General features: G+C 35.5%; 1 protein-coding gene across 5 annotated transcripts in view; it reads left to right on the top strand.

The window, feature by feature from the left end:
- Positions 1 to 21,159, top strand: part of LOC131432009 (apoptosis-resistant E3 ubiquitin protein ligase 1) — a 213,166-nt gene that overhangs the window by 24,064 nt on the left and 167,943 nt on the right. Inside the window, exons 1-2 of one of the 5 annotated variants that reach the window (XM_058598025.1) lie at positions 1,020 to 1,890; positions 13,349 to 13,947. The exons of 2 other annotated variants lie outside the window; for them this stretch is intronic. In XM_058598025.1, coding sequence (XP_058454008.1) covers positions 13,842 to 13,947 — 106 coding nt within the window. In that variant the 5' untranslated portion in view covers positions 1,020 to 1,890; positions 13,349 to 13,841. Of the gene's footprint in view, positions 1 to 1,019; positions 1,891 to 12,845; positions 13,948 to 21,159 lie in introns of those variants that run through there. 2 more of the 5 variants (XM_058598026.1, XM_058598027.1) reach the window with 2 other exon arrangements.

The raw sequence follows: 21,159 nt of genomic DNA on the forward strand, positions 1-21,159 counted from the left end.
GAAAACTAATTTTGATAGCAAAGTTTTTATTTACATGACGGATGTATTGAAGCTGTAAATTTGTCCACGTGTTGCATATCACCGGAGATACCAGTTAATACAATAAGATAGCAAAAACAGAAAGATTGCGCTAATTTTTATTTTAACGAATGTCTGCAAAGAATCGAAGTTTCAGAAATCTGTAAAAATCTATCTTCAGACGAAAAAAGGTTTGCAGGTTAACTAAGAAATTTGATAATTTACAAATTTTCAGATTTGGCATCTCTGCATATCACACTGACTTCGCAAAAGTAAGGCTAATAGCAAACGGATGATGCCAATTGTTTTTTTGGTCATGAAGAACTCTTATACAAAATTAGAGCCAAATTAAAATATACAAAATAAAACCGATCTTTGAATTTATGGGAAACTGCTCAATTTAATTAGGAATCATTTACGATCAGATTTATATTGCTTTATTTCAGAATGCTACAATTATACAATAGAATACATTAGCTTTCCTTGCATCTTGAATGGCCTGATCTTATTTGAATCGGAATACTAACACAAAACGCTACCAAAAGGAACCGCATTCATCAAATAGAAAAGTACCGCTGTAACCAAAATATGAAAAGCATAAAAATCCTAACGTCGTCAGAAGAGAAAGAGAGAGCGAGAGAAACGCAATTCGGGCTACTTCGCTCGCAGAAAACAACTGGGTCATATTCTGTAGAAGAAAGAAAAAAAGTCATTATCAGAGCGAGGCATGCTTTGATCACCGTGCAGCTGTCCAGCCGTCCATCGGAACACGAGGAGATCAACGGACGACGCTGCCTGTGTGGGGCCTTGTGGAAATTCTACCGATTATATACAGAGAGCGACCAGCGCACGCCGGGTTTTCCATTGCTCGCATGCTCTTTCTGTCATTCTTAAACTCTCGCGTGAGGCGAAAAAAAAAACTTCAATAGTTTGTAATCAACCACGATCTCCATCTACTGCTGCTGGCCTGCACAGCATAGAAAAGCGGAAAACTCGTCCTGCTCTTGGTTAGTCGTCGTCTGTCGTTCGTCGGTTACGGATCAACCACGGAAAAACCACGCTCTTTTCTTCTATTTCGTATTCCCCACCCTCCCCGTTGTAGGGTGTCAGATCCAAATGAAGATCCTGAGCCCACGATTAGAAGAATTACTTTCGGAAAAATCGTTTAGTGCTGGTGAAATTTAAGTGCCCGCGAGTTCGTTCCGTTCCTTACAAGTCGTCTAATTTGTCTGCTTTTCGTTTTTCGTTTGGAATTTTCACTCCATTCGCAAAACACCACCGCCAGCGTGCGTTTCATTGAGAAGTTTTCTTCTTTCATCCGGGTTGCTTCGAAACGCGTGAAAAGAAAAGTTTCACCCATACAATCGCACGTTCACGTCACGTTCCTCCAAACCGTACGTCGCGCTGAACCCTCACACAAAGGAAGAAAAAAAGTGGGGCGCCTGTGTCTTTTCCGTCACCGTCAGACCCTGCGGATGCTGATGCAGTCAGCAGTACGGGAGAGTCGCTCTGTCACTGTCACCGAATCCTGCCGTAGTATCCTTTCTTTGTCGACGACTGGAGTGGCACTGGGCTGGTGAAAAAAGCAGCAAACAATTTCAGTGTTTGGCCTTTGTTGCGTGTGATTCTAAAAACCAAACAAAAAAAAAAACAAAGTATAATAAAACAAACAAGCTGAGAACTGTGATAAAGTGATTTTCCGAATAACCTCGAAGCCGTCCCGGAAGAAAGAGGCACTCGAAACGCACACAAATAGTACGGAAAATAGTGAAAATCGTAGACGTAAAGCTTCAGCCTTAACTAGTGTAAAAAAAATAGCGGATGAAAATTTTATTTCCACAAGAATATGGGAAGGTGGAAGTTAGATGAAGAGTAAGTTTATCGCTGGACAGATTGTTTCCCACATCGGAGTGAGATTTTTCCCCCATGGTGTCATTTCGTGAAGTAGAAAATCGGACCACAACAGAAATCCAAACAATGGACATTTATCTACGATGCGGAAAGAATGGCAGGCCCGGCGGAGTTAGTACAAACAACGCATTTTTATGCCAGTGTTGGTTTTGGCGGTTATTTTTTTGTTGTTGTCTTGCTGTGAACATTAGACAGGTGCATAGTATTGGTTTGCATGGTAGTAGGCTATGCCGCTCGATTCGGGCTAATGTTTGCCTGGTGATATCGGCTTTTGTACATTAAGGCAAAAGAGTCCCACGTAATTTTTATTGATATCGACGTAAAGATTCACACCTTTAATGCTATATTTCAAAGCATTCAAAATTATGTAATTCTTCGAAAGATACCCAAACCACGACGACACCGACTTATCGATTGATTAATGACTCCGGAGAACATTGAGCAGAACGTTGTCCTTCGACACAGGACCCTTGGTAGTGCCCCTGGTGCCTTCATCCACTTCATCTTAATCGTCCGCCTGTCTGCCAGAAGTGTCACCGTAAAGCCCTCCCCCTTCGAAGAGTAATCCCTACGAAGGAACAACGATGTCGCCGTGTCTCATCTGGATCGAACGAACAAAGAGCTACAAAAACAGCTATTAAAACAGTCCCTCTTTCACCGTACTTCCCGCCCACGAACCAACATTCAGCCACTGATACGACACTAGCCAGGGTATCGATAATCGATACGAAAACACAAACCAGTGATAATAGCTCTCATCATCTTATCTTGCCGGTGGTTTCTCGTTTTGAATTTGTTTACTTGGTTCTGATGGTGTTGTAAAAAATATGCACACAGTAGAAGTGTTCGATTCTTGATGCTGCTTTTCTTTTATTTTCGTATTGGACATCGTTAGGCTTCAGAAAAACTTGTCTGAAATTTTTTCTCGGGTGTTGAGGGACAGTAGGTTTACCGATCCCATCTTTGTTTCTTTGGTAAATGTAGTTTTTGGGGGACTGTTTAACAAGGCTTGTATTGGGAATCCTCAAACGAACGAAGCAACAAAAGGTTTTTTATTCAGTGTAAGTTTACAGAAATCACTTTTGAACCTAATGTTCGCCCTCCATGACCAAATTTTATCACATTTCAAAAATATTTCAAACATTGTGTAGAATAAACTTTGCATTTAGGCCCAATTTCAAAACAATCAATTTGTTTCTTGGGAGTTTACACTGTGTAGGATACATACACAGTAAAAGCAATGTTCTTTGAATTCAGTCGGTGTTGAACAGTCGTTCGCACCGCACGTGAATAGCTCTTGGCTCCTGGAAAAAATTTCTGGCTACCTAGAGCTTCGTTAATTCAAGGTTTCAGTCTTTTTCAAGGCTATCTGAATCACTAACAGTCTTTTTGAAGACTAACAATTAGTCAGTTAGTTTCTTAATGCTATTCAAAGAGTAATATTTTAATATGATCAGTTTTTTAAGACTAAGAAAATGAACCAGCCTTTTTTAAGGCTAGCCATTCAAAGAATTATTCTTCGAACTAATCAGTCTTTACTACACTCCAAATACCAAGCCTGAAAAAAATTTGAAACGGTATCTTCGAGCTGTCATTGCTCAGGTGTTTTTCAACGAATCTCAATAAATTTTACACCCTCGAATTTTGTGAAGTCCGTAAATTTATTCAAAAACTTTGTAGGAGACGATGGGTAAAGGAAAACCATTGAAAATTTGATTTTTCCCGTTCCAGGTTTTTTCACGCGCCCGATATGCCCTATCTGCTTTTCAATTTTCTTTCCTTTGGCATTAACGTCGCATATAAATATTGAACACTTCAACTTCACCGAATCATAACTTTGTTGTTAGTCAACCGATTTTCGAAATTTGTTCACCATTGGAAAGGTATTACTTCCAGAAATAAAATGCACTGAAAAACCCCGAAAAATAGGGTTGACTACCCAAAGTTATAATGAAAACTGTAGATAGATGACTTCAGAAAAGGTGAGACTTTTTACAATGATCACAAATATCTCGAATGTCAAAGCGATGACCTATATATTTTTACACACCATTCGATTGCTAGTGATACCAGCTACAGTTTTTGTCCAACTACCATTCCTGCACTATTAAAAGAAAACCTAAAATATCGATGAATTTATGAATATATATGAATTTCTAATTTTTTTCACATGTTTGTATGTAACTCAAAAATTAAACCGATGACATATACATTTTTCTGCGCCAAAATATTGGAATCATTTCCAGAAACAATGTATTGAGGACCAAAATTATATATCCGTTCAAAGAATCTCAAAAAATTTTTGTTCAATTTCAGAGAATTTCTACAGGGTGATTTTTTAAGAGCTTGAGAACTTTTTTAAACAATAAAACGCATAAAATTTGCAAAATCTCATCGGTTCTTTATTTTAAACGTTAGATTGGTACATGACATTTACTTTTTGAAGATAATTTCATTTAAATGTTGACCGCGGCTGCGTCTTAGGTGGTCCATTCGGAAAATCCGCTTTTTTATCGACAAATTTTGTTCAGCGATGAGGCTCATTTCTGGTTGAATGGCTACGTAAATAAGCAAAATTGCCGCATTTGGAGTGAAGAGCAACCAGAAGCCGTTCAAGAACTGCCCATGCATCCCGAAAAATGCACTGTTTGGTGTGGTTTGTACGCTGGTGGAATCATTGGACCGTATTTTTTCAAAGATGCTGTTGGACGCAACGTTACAGTGAATGGCGATCGCTATCGTTCGATGCTAACAAACTTTTTGTTGCCAAAAATGGAAGAACTGAACTTGGTTGACATGTGGTTTCAACAAGATGGCGCTACATGCCACACAGCTCGCGATTCTATGGCCATTTTGAGGGAAAACTTCGGAGAACAATTCATCTCAAGAAATGGACCGGTAAGTTGGCCACCAAGATCATGCGATTTGACGCCTTTAGACTATTTTTTGTGGGGCTACGTCAAGTCTAAAGTCTACAGAAATAAGCCAGTAACTATTCCAGCTTTGGAAGACAACATTTCCGAAGAAATTCGGGCTATTCCGGCCGAAATGCTCGAAAAAGTTGCCCAAAATTGGACTTTCCGAATGGACCACCTAAGACGCAGCCGCGGTCAACATTTAAATGAAATTATCTTCAAAAAGTAAATGTCATGTACCAATCTAACGTTTAAAATAAAGAACCGATGAGATTTTGCAAATTTTATGCGTTTTATTGTTTAAAAAAGTTCTCAAGCTCTTAAAAAATCACCCTATATTATTGGGAAAATTTTGCCAAACAAAATCAAATCAATTATTAAATTATTATTAAAATTTTGAATTATATCACTTTTTTTCATTATTTTAGTTGGAAATTGATGATGAACAAAATTTACAAAAAAAAACTGAAACTTGGAATTCACTGATAATCTTAAAAATTTTGGCAAATATACCTAAATTATAGAACTAATTATATTTTTGTATTGGACAAAGATCTAAACAATTCTATGTACAACCCGAACGCAATTGATAACTACTACAATTCTGATTTTATTCGAGGTTTTATGTAGAATCTCAAAAAAATCAGTAGAAGATCGGAAATTCAAAAATTTCCGATATTTATTACGTTCCAACGTTTCTGCAAATCAAAGTGATTTTATCTATTTCATAGAGACGTAGAATTTGAATGTTACCAATAAAATAAGTTTTGTGACAACACAAAAATTTTAAATAATTTCATTGGCTCTGTACAATAAGTAATAGAACATGGTAAAATAAACCAACTACAATTTTATAAATAATACATTACTTGATTTTTGTTTTACAAGCAATTGAGTGCAAAAATATATATCTTAAATTTTCCGCTTTCCTAAACAACATCAAGCATAGTCGATAGAATATTAATATTCAAATTTACTCATATAAAAAAGGAATGGTATTCTTCCAACAATTTTGTTTGATTTTTGGAGAAAAAAAAAACATGAAAGCTAGTGCATGAACTAGTGTAACCTACCGAATGAAACAGTTCTCGAATCGGTTAGGCCATCTTTCTCAGTGAAACTGGAATCGGCCCGAATATTTCTGAAACTGGAATCGGCCCGAATATTGGCTTTGCAGCAGCCTTTGCGATTAGCACCAACAGGTTATCTACCGGTAGCGTACAGTTGTCTTCGTCTCGAAACACAACCTCTTCGTTTGAATGCTTTTTACTGAATGAAATTCTGCCCTTCTGTATTTTTTGTATATAAAATTCGTATTATATAGGGTGATTCTTGTCAACCAACAACATAAAATTTTATTTGTGATTGAAATTTAGGAATTAACCTTGTTTGTGCTAGGGCACATAACCAATTTCATTACGTTTACGTTTCGTCTTAGCCTTGGCGGTTTATGTTGAATTGCAGGTGGCATAGCAGTTCAACATAAGCTGCTCTGCACTGATGAGTCTAAGACGAGACGTAAAGATAACGGTGAAAGTTTGATAATTTTCGATTTACAAGAAATTTCCAAAAGCGATTTTTTTTAATTCCAAATATTCTTTTTTAATCCACCGGAATCGGAAACTTATTTTTTATGCCAAATATTTTAGAATTGCCTGAAACGTCGAAATAACACCAGATCTCGACGCTCGATTTCGGGAATCTCAAAATTCAAAGTCCCAGAGAGTCGATCTAAAAAAATAGAGATGACTCTTGATCTCGACGTTTCATGCCTGAGAGTGCCATGTTTGCAAAAAAGTATGCAGCTTACGATTTTTTCGTAAAATGTGAGAGACAAATATCTTGATAATATGATGTCTTTTTTATAGGTAAGTATCATATTATCAAGATATTTGACTTTCAAATTTTACGAAAAAATCGTAAGGTAAGGCTAATCATAAGTAAGACTAATCATAAATCGTAAAAGCTTTATAAACTATGAATCTTAACTTTGCAATAGAAGTTCGATTGATTGATATATCATTCGAATTGCACATTTTATCATTCTCAGATTAAAATGAAAAAGGTTAGAAGTGGTGACAAAAACGCATAAATAGAAAATTAATAACTAGTTATTATACCAACACATAGCTCAATTCATGAGTGTCAAACAATTTTTTTAGTTTCCCTTTTTTGAGGAAAGCAACCGTAATTTGAATGGATTGGAGTAATATGTAACGCAAATAAGTTCTGATATTGTAAAGTTTCTGAATCGTTTAAACATTTCTTGAGATCGGTTTGAGATGGCAACCCCATCTATCTTGATTTTTTTTTACAATTTGTTTATTGAAAGTAGAGTAACCGGTAAACATGATGACTCTACTAATGAGATGACTTTAGGTACAATAATTAGAAACGAATTTATTGAGATCTATTTAAAAAAGTAATTGAACAATTTTCTTCTTGAATTTTCACTAGATTTTTGCGCTCGGTTTTCCGGTTGTTTCTGGTAATGATTCCAATATTTTGAATCAAAAAAATGTACATGTCATCGCTTTAATTTTTGAGTTATTTTTTTTTTCACATGTTTGTATCATGTGAAAAAAAAAATCTAAAATTCATATATATTTATAAATTCATCGATTTTTTAAGGTTTTCTTTTGATAGTTCAAGAATGGTAGTTGGACAATAATTGTAGCTGGTATCACTAGCAATCGAATGGTCATCGCTTTGAATTTCGAGATTTTTACGATTTACGAGTTCTCAATATCCGATTCGCGATGCAGGTGCCGCATGAATGCAGATAGGGCATATTTCGAGCTTGAAAAAAAAACTTGAAACAGGAAAAATCATATTTTCATTAGTTTTTCCTAAGCGATCGTCAATAATGACATACTTGAAATAATCTACAAACTTCACAAAATTCGAGGGTGTAAAATTTATCGAAATTGCTCAAGTAACAACTGAGCTATGATAGCTCAAAGTTACCGTTCCAACTTTTTTTCAGGCTTGGTGCTTCGCGTAACTTTTTTAGGCTTGGTATTAGGAGTGTTAAGACTACCACAAAATCACTCTTATCAAGACTTTTCCAAACTAGGTGTCTAATGCAAGACTAATTTAGCCTAGATAATTTAATTTAAAATTTCATTCATTTCAAAAATGCCTGCGTCCAACCGGAAAGGCAACAAGCCTAAGGAAAAAAAATAATTCAATACGGAATAAATCACAATCCGTTATTCAACATTTTTCTAATGACATTCACGATCTTATAGAATCTGAATGCAAAAATAAAAGACAACGGATTGATTCTATGCCGTCTAACAATATTTACGAGATTCTTCCTGAATCCGATTGTAGCGACATAGAAGAAAATTCTTCAAAAATTCCCAAAATGGACGCTTGTCGTTCGGGGAAGAAACATCAATCTATGCCACCAGTGACGGTGATGATTTCCGACTTCAAAGCATTCCGTACTGAGCTTCCTACTTTTCTCCCGGAAGTAAAAGTCTCATTTCAAATCGGACGAAGAGGAGAATGTCGAGTCTTGGTTGATGGATTGGAAGATTACGAAGGTCTTATTCGATATTTGTCCGAGAAACTTCATAAATTTTATTCATATGATATAAAATCTGACAGACCCTTCAAGGCTATCTTGAAAAGCTTATCAAATGATCAAAGTACTGATGAAATTAAAAAGGAACTAAACGAATTGCTTGGTTTTGCCCCTTCCCAAGTAATACTTATGAAAAAAGAGCGAATGGTACTTCTAAACCACGCTCTGGAATTTCCCATGAACTTTACCTAATACACTTCAATCGAAGTGATGTTAACAATTTGAAAACTTTAGAAAAAGTACATTTCATTTCCCACATTAAAATTTATTCGGAACATTATAAACGTATTGCGAACTTAACGCAATGTCGTCGTTGCCAAGGCTTCGGCTATGGAACCAAAAATTGTCATATGGATATACGGTGTTTGAATTGTGGTAAATCGCATTCGAAAGGCGTTTGTCCAATGAATGAAACCATTGATAAATTTTCAATGTTGAAATTGCGGTCGAAATCATAAATCCAATTATTTGAAATGTCCTGTCAGGGAAAAAAAATTAAACGCTCATTCGCTTAGACAACAAGTCAAATCAACGACCTGAAATTTACAGAACATACCTGAAAAGCAAAAAACCGTTACAAATGCCACGCCTAATTCTTCTAAGGCACTTATTTCTTCGAATTTAAAACAAAAAACAGGTACGCCTTCCAATTCGTCTTCTAACGAAAACAATTTATTGACAGGTAGATTGACCTCGTCATCATCTTCTTCTAATGTCAGTTATGCTAGTATAACAGGTAGAAATCTACCACTTAATTCTTATAATGTAAATAATCAAAACGCAGGACCTTGCAGTTCATCTTCAAACGAAAACAATTTATTAATAGGTAGATCGGCCATATCATCTTCTTCTAATGGCAGTTCTAATGGCAGTCTACCTACCAATATTCCTTCAATGCCATTCGCTTCTTTAAATGAAGTTGATTTAGGCATTATAACTGAAAATAAAATGATCTACCTACAAGATCAAATTTTTCAAATGATCATCCGAATGAATTCGACTTCATCACTTTTTGAAGCATTTCAAATCGGATGGCAATTTGCAAATAATATTATAATGAATTTAAAATTTAACAGTGATGTTAAATAATTATTTAAATATTTTAAATTGGAATGCTCGATCTTTGAAATCGAGTGAAGATGAATTTTATAATTTTCTCAAAGTTCACAAAATTCATATTGCCATTGTGACAGAAACTTTTCTTAAACCAAATGTCAAATTGAAAAGTAATCCACATTATGTGGTTCATCGATTTGACAGGTTTACTGGAATGGGTGGTGGAGTTGCCATTTTTGTCCAACGGCAAATTAAACATCGAATTTTACCTTCTTTCAATACTAAAGTTATTGAAAGCTTGGGAATCGAAGTTGAAACCATTCATGGAATTTATTTCATCGCTGGAGCATATTTGATATTCCAATGCACCGGCGAACAATTAAATTTCTTTAAAGGCGATTTGCAAAAACTTACAAGATATCGATCGAAATTTTTCGTAATAGGGGACTTAAATGCTAAGCATGTCCAGTGGAATTGTAGGCAAAATAACAGTAATGGTAAAATACTTCATAATCAACTCTCAGCTGGTTACTTCACAGTTCTTCATCCCAGTAATCCTACTTGTTTCTCTTCCGTGAAAAACCCGTCTACAATTGATCTGGTTCTAACTGATCAAAGTCACATTTGTAGTGAACCAATTACACATGCTGACTTTGACTCAGATCATTTTCCTGTAACATGCCGACTTTCCAACGAAGCAATATTTAATCCAATTAGTTCTATTTTCAACTATCATAGAGCTAATTGGTTGGATTACAGATCTCACATTGAAAATCATGTGGATCATGAAACTATTTTAGAAAATTCTGCGGACATCGACACAGCAATTGATAATTTGAATCATTATATTATCGAAGCTAGAAATCTTTCAGTTCCCAAAGCTCAAACTAAATTAAATTCTCCTATCATCGATGACAATCTTCAACTGCTCATTCGGTTGAAGAATGTTCGTCGACGACAATATCAACGTTCTCGTGATCCTGCTATGAAAAACATGGTTAAGGCTTTACAAAAATAAATTAAACATAGATTTACTCGCTAAAAAAGTTGAACAAATTAAACCATATTCTAAACCTTTCAGGAAACTTTCTAAGGTTCTTAAGAAACCTCAGAAACCAATTCCTGCTCTCAAGGAAAGAAATCAAATTCTTCTGACAAATGGCGAAAAAGCTCAAAAACTTGCTCAGCAGTTCGAGAGTGTCCACAATTTTAATTTAAACGTTGTGAGTCCTATTGAAAATGAAGTCTCACTGAAATATGATCATATTTCAACTCAAGTGTTATTACAAGATGACATTATTGAGACGAATTTTGATGAAATTAAGTCAATTATTAGGAAACTTAAAAACAGGAAGGCTCCTGGTAATGATGGAATTTTTAATATTCTTATTAAAAATCTCCCCGATGTTGCCTTGAGACTCCTGGTTAAAATTTTCAACAAGTGTTTTTCATTAGCTTACTTCTCAAAAAGATGGAAAAACGCTAAAGTAATTCCTATCCTGAAACCTGATAAAAATCCAGCAGAAACAACAAGTTATCGACCAATTAGCTTACTTTCTTCTATCAGTAAACTTTTTGAAAATATTATCTTATTGAGAATGATGACTCATATAAATGAGAATTCAATTTTTTTACCAGAGCAGCTTGGATTTCGTCATGAACATGCAACTACTCATCAACTTGTCAGAGTTACGAACATGATAAAAGCAAATAAATCTTCTGTGTTATCCACTGGAGTTGCTCTTCTAGACATAGAAATTAATAGAAGAATATCAGAATAGAATCATAGAAATAACGTATGACAAAAAACTCACTTTCAAAGATCACATTGAGGGAATCCAGGCAAAGTGTAATAAATATACTAAATGTTTATATCCTCTTATAAACAGAAATTCTAAGCTCTGTCTAAAAAACAAATTATTAATTTATGCAGTGCCAATTTTGTCAAGTTGTTGTTCCACCAGGAAGAAAACGCTTCAAAGGATTCAGAATAAAATTCTGAAAATGATTCTGAAGCGTCCTCCCTGGTTTAGTACAAATGAGTTACACAGACTCACAAATATAGAACCATTAGATGTAATGTCACATAATATTATAAGCAAATTCCGACAAAAATCGATGCAATCTTCATTTGAATCGATTCGCTCTCTGTATTAGTTAGTAAGTTAGTATATAAGTTCCTTTTCCCCAGTACACAATACAAGTAGGTTTAGAATTTTCCCTACACAAAAATCTCAGAATTGCGGAAGCAAATGATGTCTTCATGGTAGTAACCAAATCATATATATATATATATAATAGGGCTGCAAAGTCACCACTTGTGGCTGAACACCCAATTTAAATCTTCAATTCATTTCATTTTAACTCATATTTCAATGAATATTCATTTAAACAAAGTCCTTTGAATTAATATTAATCCGTACTAAAAGTAAGGAATCTAGTTTTCTCATGGGGATCTTTGATATAAGGATAAGAAATTTTTGAAATGCTGAACATCTTTGACTTCTTTGACTTCTTTGACTTCTTTGACTCCTTTGACTTCTTTGACTTCTTTGACTTCTTTGACTTCTTTGACTTCTTTGACTTCTTTGACTTCTTTGACTTCTTTGACTTCTTTGACTTCTTTGACTTCTTTGACTTCTTTGACTTCTTTGACTTCTTTGACTTCTTTGACTTCTTTGACTTCTTTGACTTCTTTGACTTCTTTGACTTCTTTGACTTCTTTGACTTCTTTGACTTCTTTGACTTCTTTGACTTCTTTGACTTCTTTGACTTCTTTGACTTCTTTGACTTCTTTGACTTCTTTGACTTCTTTGACTTCTTTGACTTCTTTGACTTCTTTGACTTCTTTGACTTCTTTGACTTCTTTGACTTCTTTGACTTCTTTGACTTCTTTGACTTCTTTGACTTCTTTGACTTCTTTGACTTCTTTGACTTCTTTGACTTCTTTGACTTCTTTGACTTCTTTGACTTCTTTGACTTCTTTGACTTCTTTGACTTCTTTGACTTCTTTGACTTCTTTGACTTCTTTGACTTCTTTGACTTCTTTGACTTCTTTGACTTCTTTGACTTCTTTGACTTCTTTGACTTCTTTGACTTCTTTGACTTCTTTGACTTCTTTGACTTCTTTGACTTCTTTGACTTCTTTGACTTCTTTGACTTCTTTGACTTCTTTGACTTCTTTGACTTCTTTGACTTCTTTGACTTCTTTGACTTCTTTGACTTCTTTGACTTCTTTGACTTCTTTGACTTCTTTGACTTCTTTGACTTCTTTGACTTCTTTGACTTCTTTGACTTCTTTGACTTCTTTGACTTTTTCGACTTAACTCTCGCAAAATGATGATACGATGTTTTCAATATTACCATCAAAATAATTGCTGTGCCTCAACCAAGCAACTTTATTTACAACGCAATGAGGAGCAAACGCTGTTAACAGATTACAGAATCTTGCTATCAGCATAATTGAAAAGGTAAACACTTCAGAACCGAACCGGTTTTATGAGCTCAGCAGGGTAGCTTCACACGTAATTGCTCTACTATCGTGAGCAAACGATCGTAAAACCTAATGCCATTCAATGGATTATGTACTTGACTATAATAACGAAAACAATTCACGAGACTTAATACGCTGCGGAAACGATAGATAAAGTGTCGATTGTATGGAGGTTTGTTGGGCTGCAATCTGATCAAAGTAGGCGACGGTTTTGAATTTGTGACAGTTCGATAGGACGACGCCCACTCCAAATTATATTACTCACAGTAGGCTGTACGAAATAACACCGGGAAAAATTTTCTTCTGATGAAATTTTTGTTAGCATTTATTTCAAATTCTCCTAATAATATAAAAACCGATAAGAATCTAGACCGATCTAGTTGCTATCCACAGTACAGTGTCCATGCATAGATCTAAATATTTAATCATATGGCAAACGGGAAATAATTTTCTCGAGTGTACCCAGTCAATAATCAAAGATAAGCAAGTGATAAAAGATGTTTGTGATGCTTCCCCACATGTACCGTGCCGTAGGTGAATAGCAATAAAGATTCCTACCGAATGGGGCAGAGCTGGCAGTGACAGCTGGCCAACCGACGCAGGCAGCAGAAGAGTTGCAGTTCGTCGGGTTTATAGCGAAACTTTAATCGTTAGAGATTTCCAAGTGCACCAGAAAAAAAAAACTCAAAACCACAAGTGCTTGCTACGACACCAACGATAGTGTGATAGCTGATTGGTTAGTCGTGATTTTTACTACTGGATTACACTTTCAATTCAATTCAAGTCAATTCGTCGTGCAAACTAGTGGGAACAGTCTGGAGTGTGTCGCCAGAGTGCATGCCAGTACAGAGGATCGATGTTTAAGTGCTTCAGGCAGGCTCCCAGCACCATGTGGTCCCCGGAAGCGGAAATCAGTTCCATTGCCTTCACTACAATGCGGCACTCGGTGTCCGCATCGTCCGGTATGTACTTTGCTATATTACTCCTGTGGTGGTGGTGGTGGTGGTTATTGAAGTAGTTTCGAAGTAGTCTTAGTTGGCCATGTGAAAATGGTAACCACCGCCAACCAAGCCATTGAATAAAATATCATCGGTTGCTTTGATTGCTAAATCAAATCGAACACGAATTTATTATTCAAACATTTAATTTAAGTTTACAGAAAACGTCACTTACTATTCTTATCAAATCATTAATTTAAAACAAATCAATATTGGAGGCTGAGGAAAGTTCACAAATAGCAACGGAGGTGTGAACAAGCCCAATATAAAAATCAGATTCGAAACTGACCCGAAGTTCAGTTCAATGTTGTTAAAACTGGGTTTTGTTCGGTATCGAGCGAACATGACATCAAATCCAGTTTCAAAGTGAGAAACACGATTTCGGTGATTTTCTCATGAAAATCGACATGTATTACAAGTTGATCTCGTTGACACTCGAATTGTGTGACATGGAAGCGCTTGTCTTGATGGTGATAGAATTGCACTTACAGATTTTTACTGTGAAAATTTCGGTTTTTGAACTAGTAGAATATGTCCGTCTATGAAATATAATATAATATGTTCTGTCCAGTTCGAATCCGTAATAACTTATTGTGTTGCAGCGGTACGGAAGGTAACTGCTGCAAGAATTCTTTTTACAGTTTACCTACCTTATGATCAAAAAAGAACCGGAATTTAATAAAAAAAAAGCAAAATTTCAATTTTTAATAAATTTATTATCGCCTTCAAAGTACTCTCCTCGTGCGGCAATACATGCATGCCAACGCTTGATCCAATTTTCCATACATGCTTTATAGGCCGCCGAAGGTATGGCCTTTAGTTCACGCAGCGAATTCTCTTTTATGGTCTCTATGGTCTCAAAACGCGTTCCCCGCAATGGCAATTTGAGTCTGGGGAAGAGAAAAAAGTCACACGGGGCCATATCTGGAGAGTACGGTGCTTGGTTGATGATTGTGGTTGAGTTTTTGGCCTAAAACTGCGGCACAACACGACGCTGTTTTTGAATGAAATTCAGCTTTTTTGGCACCAGCCGAGAAGCGACGCGTTTCAAACCCAAAACATCAGTTAAAATGTGTTCGGCTGATCCATAAGAGATGCCCAACAGCACAGCAATCTCTCTAATCGGTACATAACGATTTTGCAACACGATTTGCTTCGCCGATTCAATGTTTTCTTCAGTAAGAGATGTTGTTGGGCGGCCAGGGATCTCATCATGATCCAAGCTTGTACGACCACCTTTGATGCGTTTATACCACTCGTATGCCGTTTTTCCTAGACACGATTCACCAAAGGCCTTTTCTAACATTTTCAACGTTCCAATTTGATGCACGCACGTTGTTCTAAATTTTCATCCATTACTATACTTCTATACTTCTATACTTCTATACTTCTATACTTCTATACTTCTATACTTCTATACTTCTATACTTCTATACTTCTATACTTCTATACTTCTATACTTCTATACTTCTATACTTCTATACTTCAATACTTCTATACTTCTATACTTCTATACTTCTATACTTCTATACTTCTATACTTCTATACTTCTACACTTCTATACTTCTATACTTCTATACTTCTATACTTCTATACTTCTATACTTCTATACTTCTATACTTCTATACTTCTATACTTCTATACTTCTATACTTCTATACTTCTATACTTCTATACTTCGTAACTCAAAAAATGAGTGACACACCACTCGATTTCAAGATAAATGATCGTAGTAAAAATTCGAGTTTCCATTCATCTGCTGAATTTAAGTACTTTAAACGGATTAAATTTATTTTTTTCAAAATTTTAAATTTCAGTTATTTAGGGGTTTTGTTGCTGTATGGGTTTTGTGCTAAGTACGCATAACTATTTTCATTTTTAACTTTCGCCTTCGGCTCATCAGTGCGTCAGCAGTTTATGTTGAACTGCTAATGCCATATATTCAACAAAAAAAAATTAAATTTCAGTTCTTTGTACAAAAAATAAAAAATTGAAATTCATAATTTGAACAAATTGTTCGATTTTGGCTTCCCTAAGAGACCTGTTTGGATTCAAAATAGAACGATTTTGAAGCACCTATGTCGGGTTTATCGATTGCCATAATCGAAACCAGTAAATTTCCACAAAACGGTTGATTTTTATCTCTCAGAAGTTTGAACTTTAGTAATTCTTGAAATCTGGAAATTTAATTCTAAAACTGAGTTCTGAATAAGGGAACTGAATTGAATTTCAGAACCCAAGTTCCGAATTCAACTCCGACATGTAGGTTCTAAATTCTGAACCTGAATTGTAGAACTAAATTAAGGAATAAGACTTTGAAACTGAATTCGGTATGTTAATCCGGAAACTGAATTCAGAAATTAAATTCTGGTTCTGAATACTGTTCCCGAATTTTGATTTTGAGTTCAAATATAAAATGTTTGCTTCAGAGTCCAGGTTTAGAACAGAAATAACTCGAGATATAGTGGTATGCCATTTTTCGTGTAACATTTGAATACGACCCCTCGATATTTATTTATTTCGTCAAGCAAATTTAAACTACATATAAATAATTTACAATGTTTACTAATACTACGTATTATTTTTAAGTTGGGTTTCAATTTGATTTTGTGACATAGTTAGATCAAGATGATTACAAAATTGATTTTAGTGACGCATAATTCGATTAACTTTTTTGCACATTTTCTTCGATTGTATCTTTCTAAAAATAATTTCTGTGTGCGTAATTGACGACCACGTACATACAAATTTAATTGCGATAGTAGTGACGAATGTCGATAATAAAATTAAGCATTTAAAGATTGTAACATTCGTCGAGTGTTTGTGTAAAGATTTTAATTTCCATGTAGCACTTTTAGATATTTGAGTATGAAGAAAATGTCGTTCACATACAGTATGAAAAGAAGAGGTCCTGGATGAGAGCCCTGAAGTACGCCAGATGTTACATTTATTGATTCAGACAGAATGGTATGGTAGCTTTACTAAAGTCGATGTATAGAGTTTCTACGTGTTTGCCGGAATCCATGACATTCAAAGGGAAAGTGATAAATTCTGGAAGATTTGTTGTGGTTGAGCGACCTTTAAAAAGCCCATGCTGTTTGTTTATTACTACATTTTTCAGTTGTTTTTCGTTTACAATTTTTTTCCAAATAATACAGGAATGTTTGAAAGAAAGGTTATTCCACGGTAGTTTCGGATATCAGATTTCGAGTCTGATTGGAATATTGGTACAAGAAAAGATGATTTCCATGTTTTAGGAAGAATACATTCTTTTAGTGATAAATTGAAAAGTTTTAAAAGTGGTTGTTAAAGTAATCTTCTGCAAGATTGTTTTGGAATATAGGTGGTATTCCATCAGGTCCAAGTCCTTCTGAAGCGTTTTTCAGTTCGGCCAAAATGTCGTGTTCTGATAGACCAGTGATTCCCATACTGGTCACTACAGTGAACCGCAAATAGTGTTTCATTAGAAATTCATATCTTGTCTATATTTCAAATTCAATTCATACAAAATACAGAAAAAAAATCAGCTCCACGTTCAGAGTCCAGGTGGTCAGAATGAATTTCAGTTTTCAAGTCCAAAATTTTATTCAGAATCCTAAGGTCAGATCCAGAATTCAGATTCATGTTCGGAGTTCAGACCCAGAATCTTGTTTCCCGGTTCGGAATTTAGATTCAGATCAAAAATTTTTGTCATTAATTCAGACTCGGAATCTAGGCCTGGGATCAGAACTTATGTCCAAAACACACGAAAACCTAAGTATACCTGTCAGGAGATCAGGTCTATAATCCAGGTCCAAAATGCAGGCCGAAAATTCGTATCCCGATTTTCGTTCAAGAAGCCAGGTCCATGTTCTGAAACTGGGTCCAGAATTCAGGTGAAGAGTCAAGATTCAGGATCTAGTTTCAGGTTCGAAAATTCTGATCCGAGTTCAGAATTCTGGCCCACAACAAAAGTCCAAATCCAGGTTGAAAATTTTATTACTGAATCCAGATCCAGAATTCAGGTTCAGGTAAAAAATCTCTGTCAATAATTTTGGTCCAGAATTTGAGTCCAAATTCAGAAATTTCAGAATTTAGACCCAGACTAAGAATTTCGGTCCAGAATCGAAGTCTCGATGTTAGGTTCAGAATTCAGATTCAAGTCAAGTTAAGTCAAGTTATTCAATTCAGGGTCAGATCTTGGCTTAGAATCCATGTACAGAATCCAGGTCCAGATTCAGAATCCAAATAAAAAATTCTGTATCAGTTTCAGAATACTGTATCAGGTTTCAAGATCAGAATGCTAGTCCAGAACTCAGATCCAGAAACCAGTTTCTTAATCACGTTTCAATATTTCGGCCCAGAATACAAGTCCACACACATAAAAAAAATCCCTGTGATTTTACATCTTATTAGATGCACATAAATGGAGCGTCGCAGTTCACGAAAATTCACGTGGAAGAACATTTAATATTGTGTCTAAAACTCCATGACATGAAATTCGTTGAAATAAAAAAAAAACACTGATAACAACGCCGCGACTTGAACCGAGAATCAATGGATCGCAAGAACCTCTGTTAATCGACTGCGCTACAGAAGCACACATCTGCATGGCTGGTAAAAGGAGCATTTAAATGCATACAGTCGCACCTGCTAGCAGAATGCAAGTTACAGTCGAAACCAGTAAAATTCAAGCTAATCTAACATTAAGTCATTTCAAATGAAATTTTCCGTCGTTTGACAGATTATGTTAGGTCTTTATGAATTACAGGAGGAATTGAGTCACCTGTATTATTCGATTTTTTTTTTTGGTGTGCAGAGTGATGTTTCTGAATTCAGCTTCACGTTCAGAATCCAAAATCAGGATCAAGTTCCAGGTTCACGATTCCGGTGCATTTTCAGTATCTCTGTGAATTTTTTGAGTAAAAATCTTGTTTGGAATCCTGAATCCGGCTCCAGAATCCTGCTCCAGATTTAGACCCGAAACCTTCATCGAGAATTCAAACCGATAAACCAGTTCCAGGTCTAGAATCCCAAGTGTAGATTTATGCCTCAGGCTCAGAATCTCGGTCAGAATTCTGATTCAAAAACCATGTCCAGATTCAGAGTTCAGATTCAGAAACCCTGTCGGATATCCAACTCCAGGGTCCTGGTTCAGAATCCTGGTCTAGGTTTAGAATCTCTGTCAATAATTTAGGTTCAAGTTTAGAATTGAGGAATCCTAGAGAAGTCAGGTCCAGAATCCAATCCTTACAATTACTTACAGTCCAAGTGCACAATAGGTTCAAAGTTTAGTTTCGGAAACCCTGCCAGAAGTTCAGAAAACAGATTTCCGGCGCAGAATCCAGGTCCAGAATCTAAGTTAAGGTCTCTGTCAGAAGTTCAGATTCACAATCTAACTCCAGGTCTAGAATCCAGATCCATGTTCCGAATATAAGTACTGAATTCTGCTTCAAGTTTGGAATCCATGTTCGGAAAAAGAATCTCTTTCTAAAATCCAGGTTCAGATTCTGTATTCTGATCCAGAAACCTTGTTCGATAACCAGATCCAGTGTTCAGGACCAAAAGGACAAGAAGTAAAACCAGAACTAGAAATGACTCGAAAAGTTACTTTTGGGCGAGCTTTAAAAAAAACGCCACGAAAAACACGCCTAACTTTTCTCCATTACCCAATCAAAAGATGGTCTGAATTTAGGACTGATAGAATGAAAATAATGAAATCCCAAAACTGGCGTAATGAGCTTTCAGGCACAGCTACAAATCCGTCCGCAACATTTTCCAATTTAAGGAAATTGCTCTGCTAACTGAGCTACTGCGGATGTTATGATACACAACTCAGACTAAGACTTCCCGCTAGAAAAGAACTCGTTATTTGATCTGAATGTGCACGGCCGGTTAAGTTCACATTTTAGTTGATCCCCTGTGATCCAATTTCGCACTCAAAAACTTCATTCCTCTATCAGTCGATCTCACTTTATTTCTCCGGTTGGTTGGCGATAATATGTGAGGTTTTGTTGTTGTTTTGCTTACACAATGTTTGAACGACAGGGTCTTGAATTAACAATTAAGTTCTACCGCATTTGGGATTGGGAAGCAAATTATTTTTTGTGTCATTTCTATCTATTTTATATTTAAATCTCGAGTTTACTGCACAAACGATGATTGTCGCAGAATTTTAATAATTTGTTTTCGACTTAATGGGCAGTAGTTAATATTTAAAATGTGCATTCGACCAAAAATGTTTGGGAACCACTGTGATAGACAGTGATTTGACAATTCCTGAACCTGAACCAAACTGTGAAATTTTTTGAAATGATTATTTAAGCTATTGTCACACTTTTCCATTAGTAGAAACTCACTTTTCAACTTAGGACACATTTTCGTCTCAAGATTTTTCTGAGTCTCACAACATGACCACTATTTCGCACAATTACACTACTATTGAATGTTGGATGAATTCATCAATAGTAATGTCTACTTTCCACTTGTTTAATTAACCATTAAAAACTTCTAAAATTACCCGACAAGCACTACAAGTCTTGAGATGAAAATTTTTAACTTAGTTCACTTGATTGCGTTTTGTTTTCATTTCATTTGGTTTCGCAAAGTTGCCAAGTTTTCTCATAATGTAACAAAAGAAAAAATTTTTTCTTCTTCAAATTGTCATCAACAACTACTTTTTTGGTATCCGTGACATTAGTTTAATTATATGATTGATATTTATATTTCAATAAAACTGTTTCGGCTTCGAATATTACCAGAAGGAACGCGTTAAATACTAATACAATAACCATTGTGGCGAATCTAGTAGCACTAGTTTCATTCCGATAGATGTCAAAATAACGTTGTTAAGTCTCGGTTGATTTTTCAGAAGGCCGTAAGAGCAAGTGACAGTTTCTCTTTGTTCACTTTCTCTTTTATTAATTACCAAGCGGATTACACGTTTATCACTCAACTCTTTGCATCGAATGATGCTCGAAACTTTCGACTTTCAAACAGAACTGTGAAATCCAAGAAAAAATTTTTAATCGCATAACAATAATCGAAAGAGAGAGTGAACAAAGAGGAACTGTCACTTGCTCTTGCGCCCTTCTGAAAAATCAACCGAGAAGTGTGTGTGTGTGTGTGTTTCATCGGCTGTGCACAGAGATGCATAGATTCATTCATATTCATAGAAAATATGCATTGCTTTGCATTA

This window comes from Malaya genurostris, chromosome 2 (genome assembly GCF_030247185.1).
Source record: "Malaya genurostris strain Urasoe2022 chromosome 2, Malgen_1.1, whole genome shotgun sequence".
NCBI classification, from domain to species: Eukaryota; Metazoa; Arthropoda; class Insecta; order Diptera; family Culicidae; genus Malaya; species Malaya genurostris.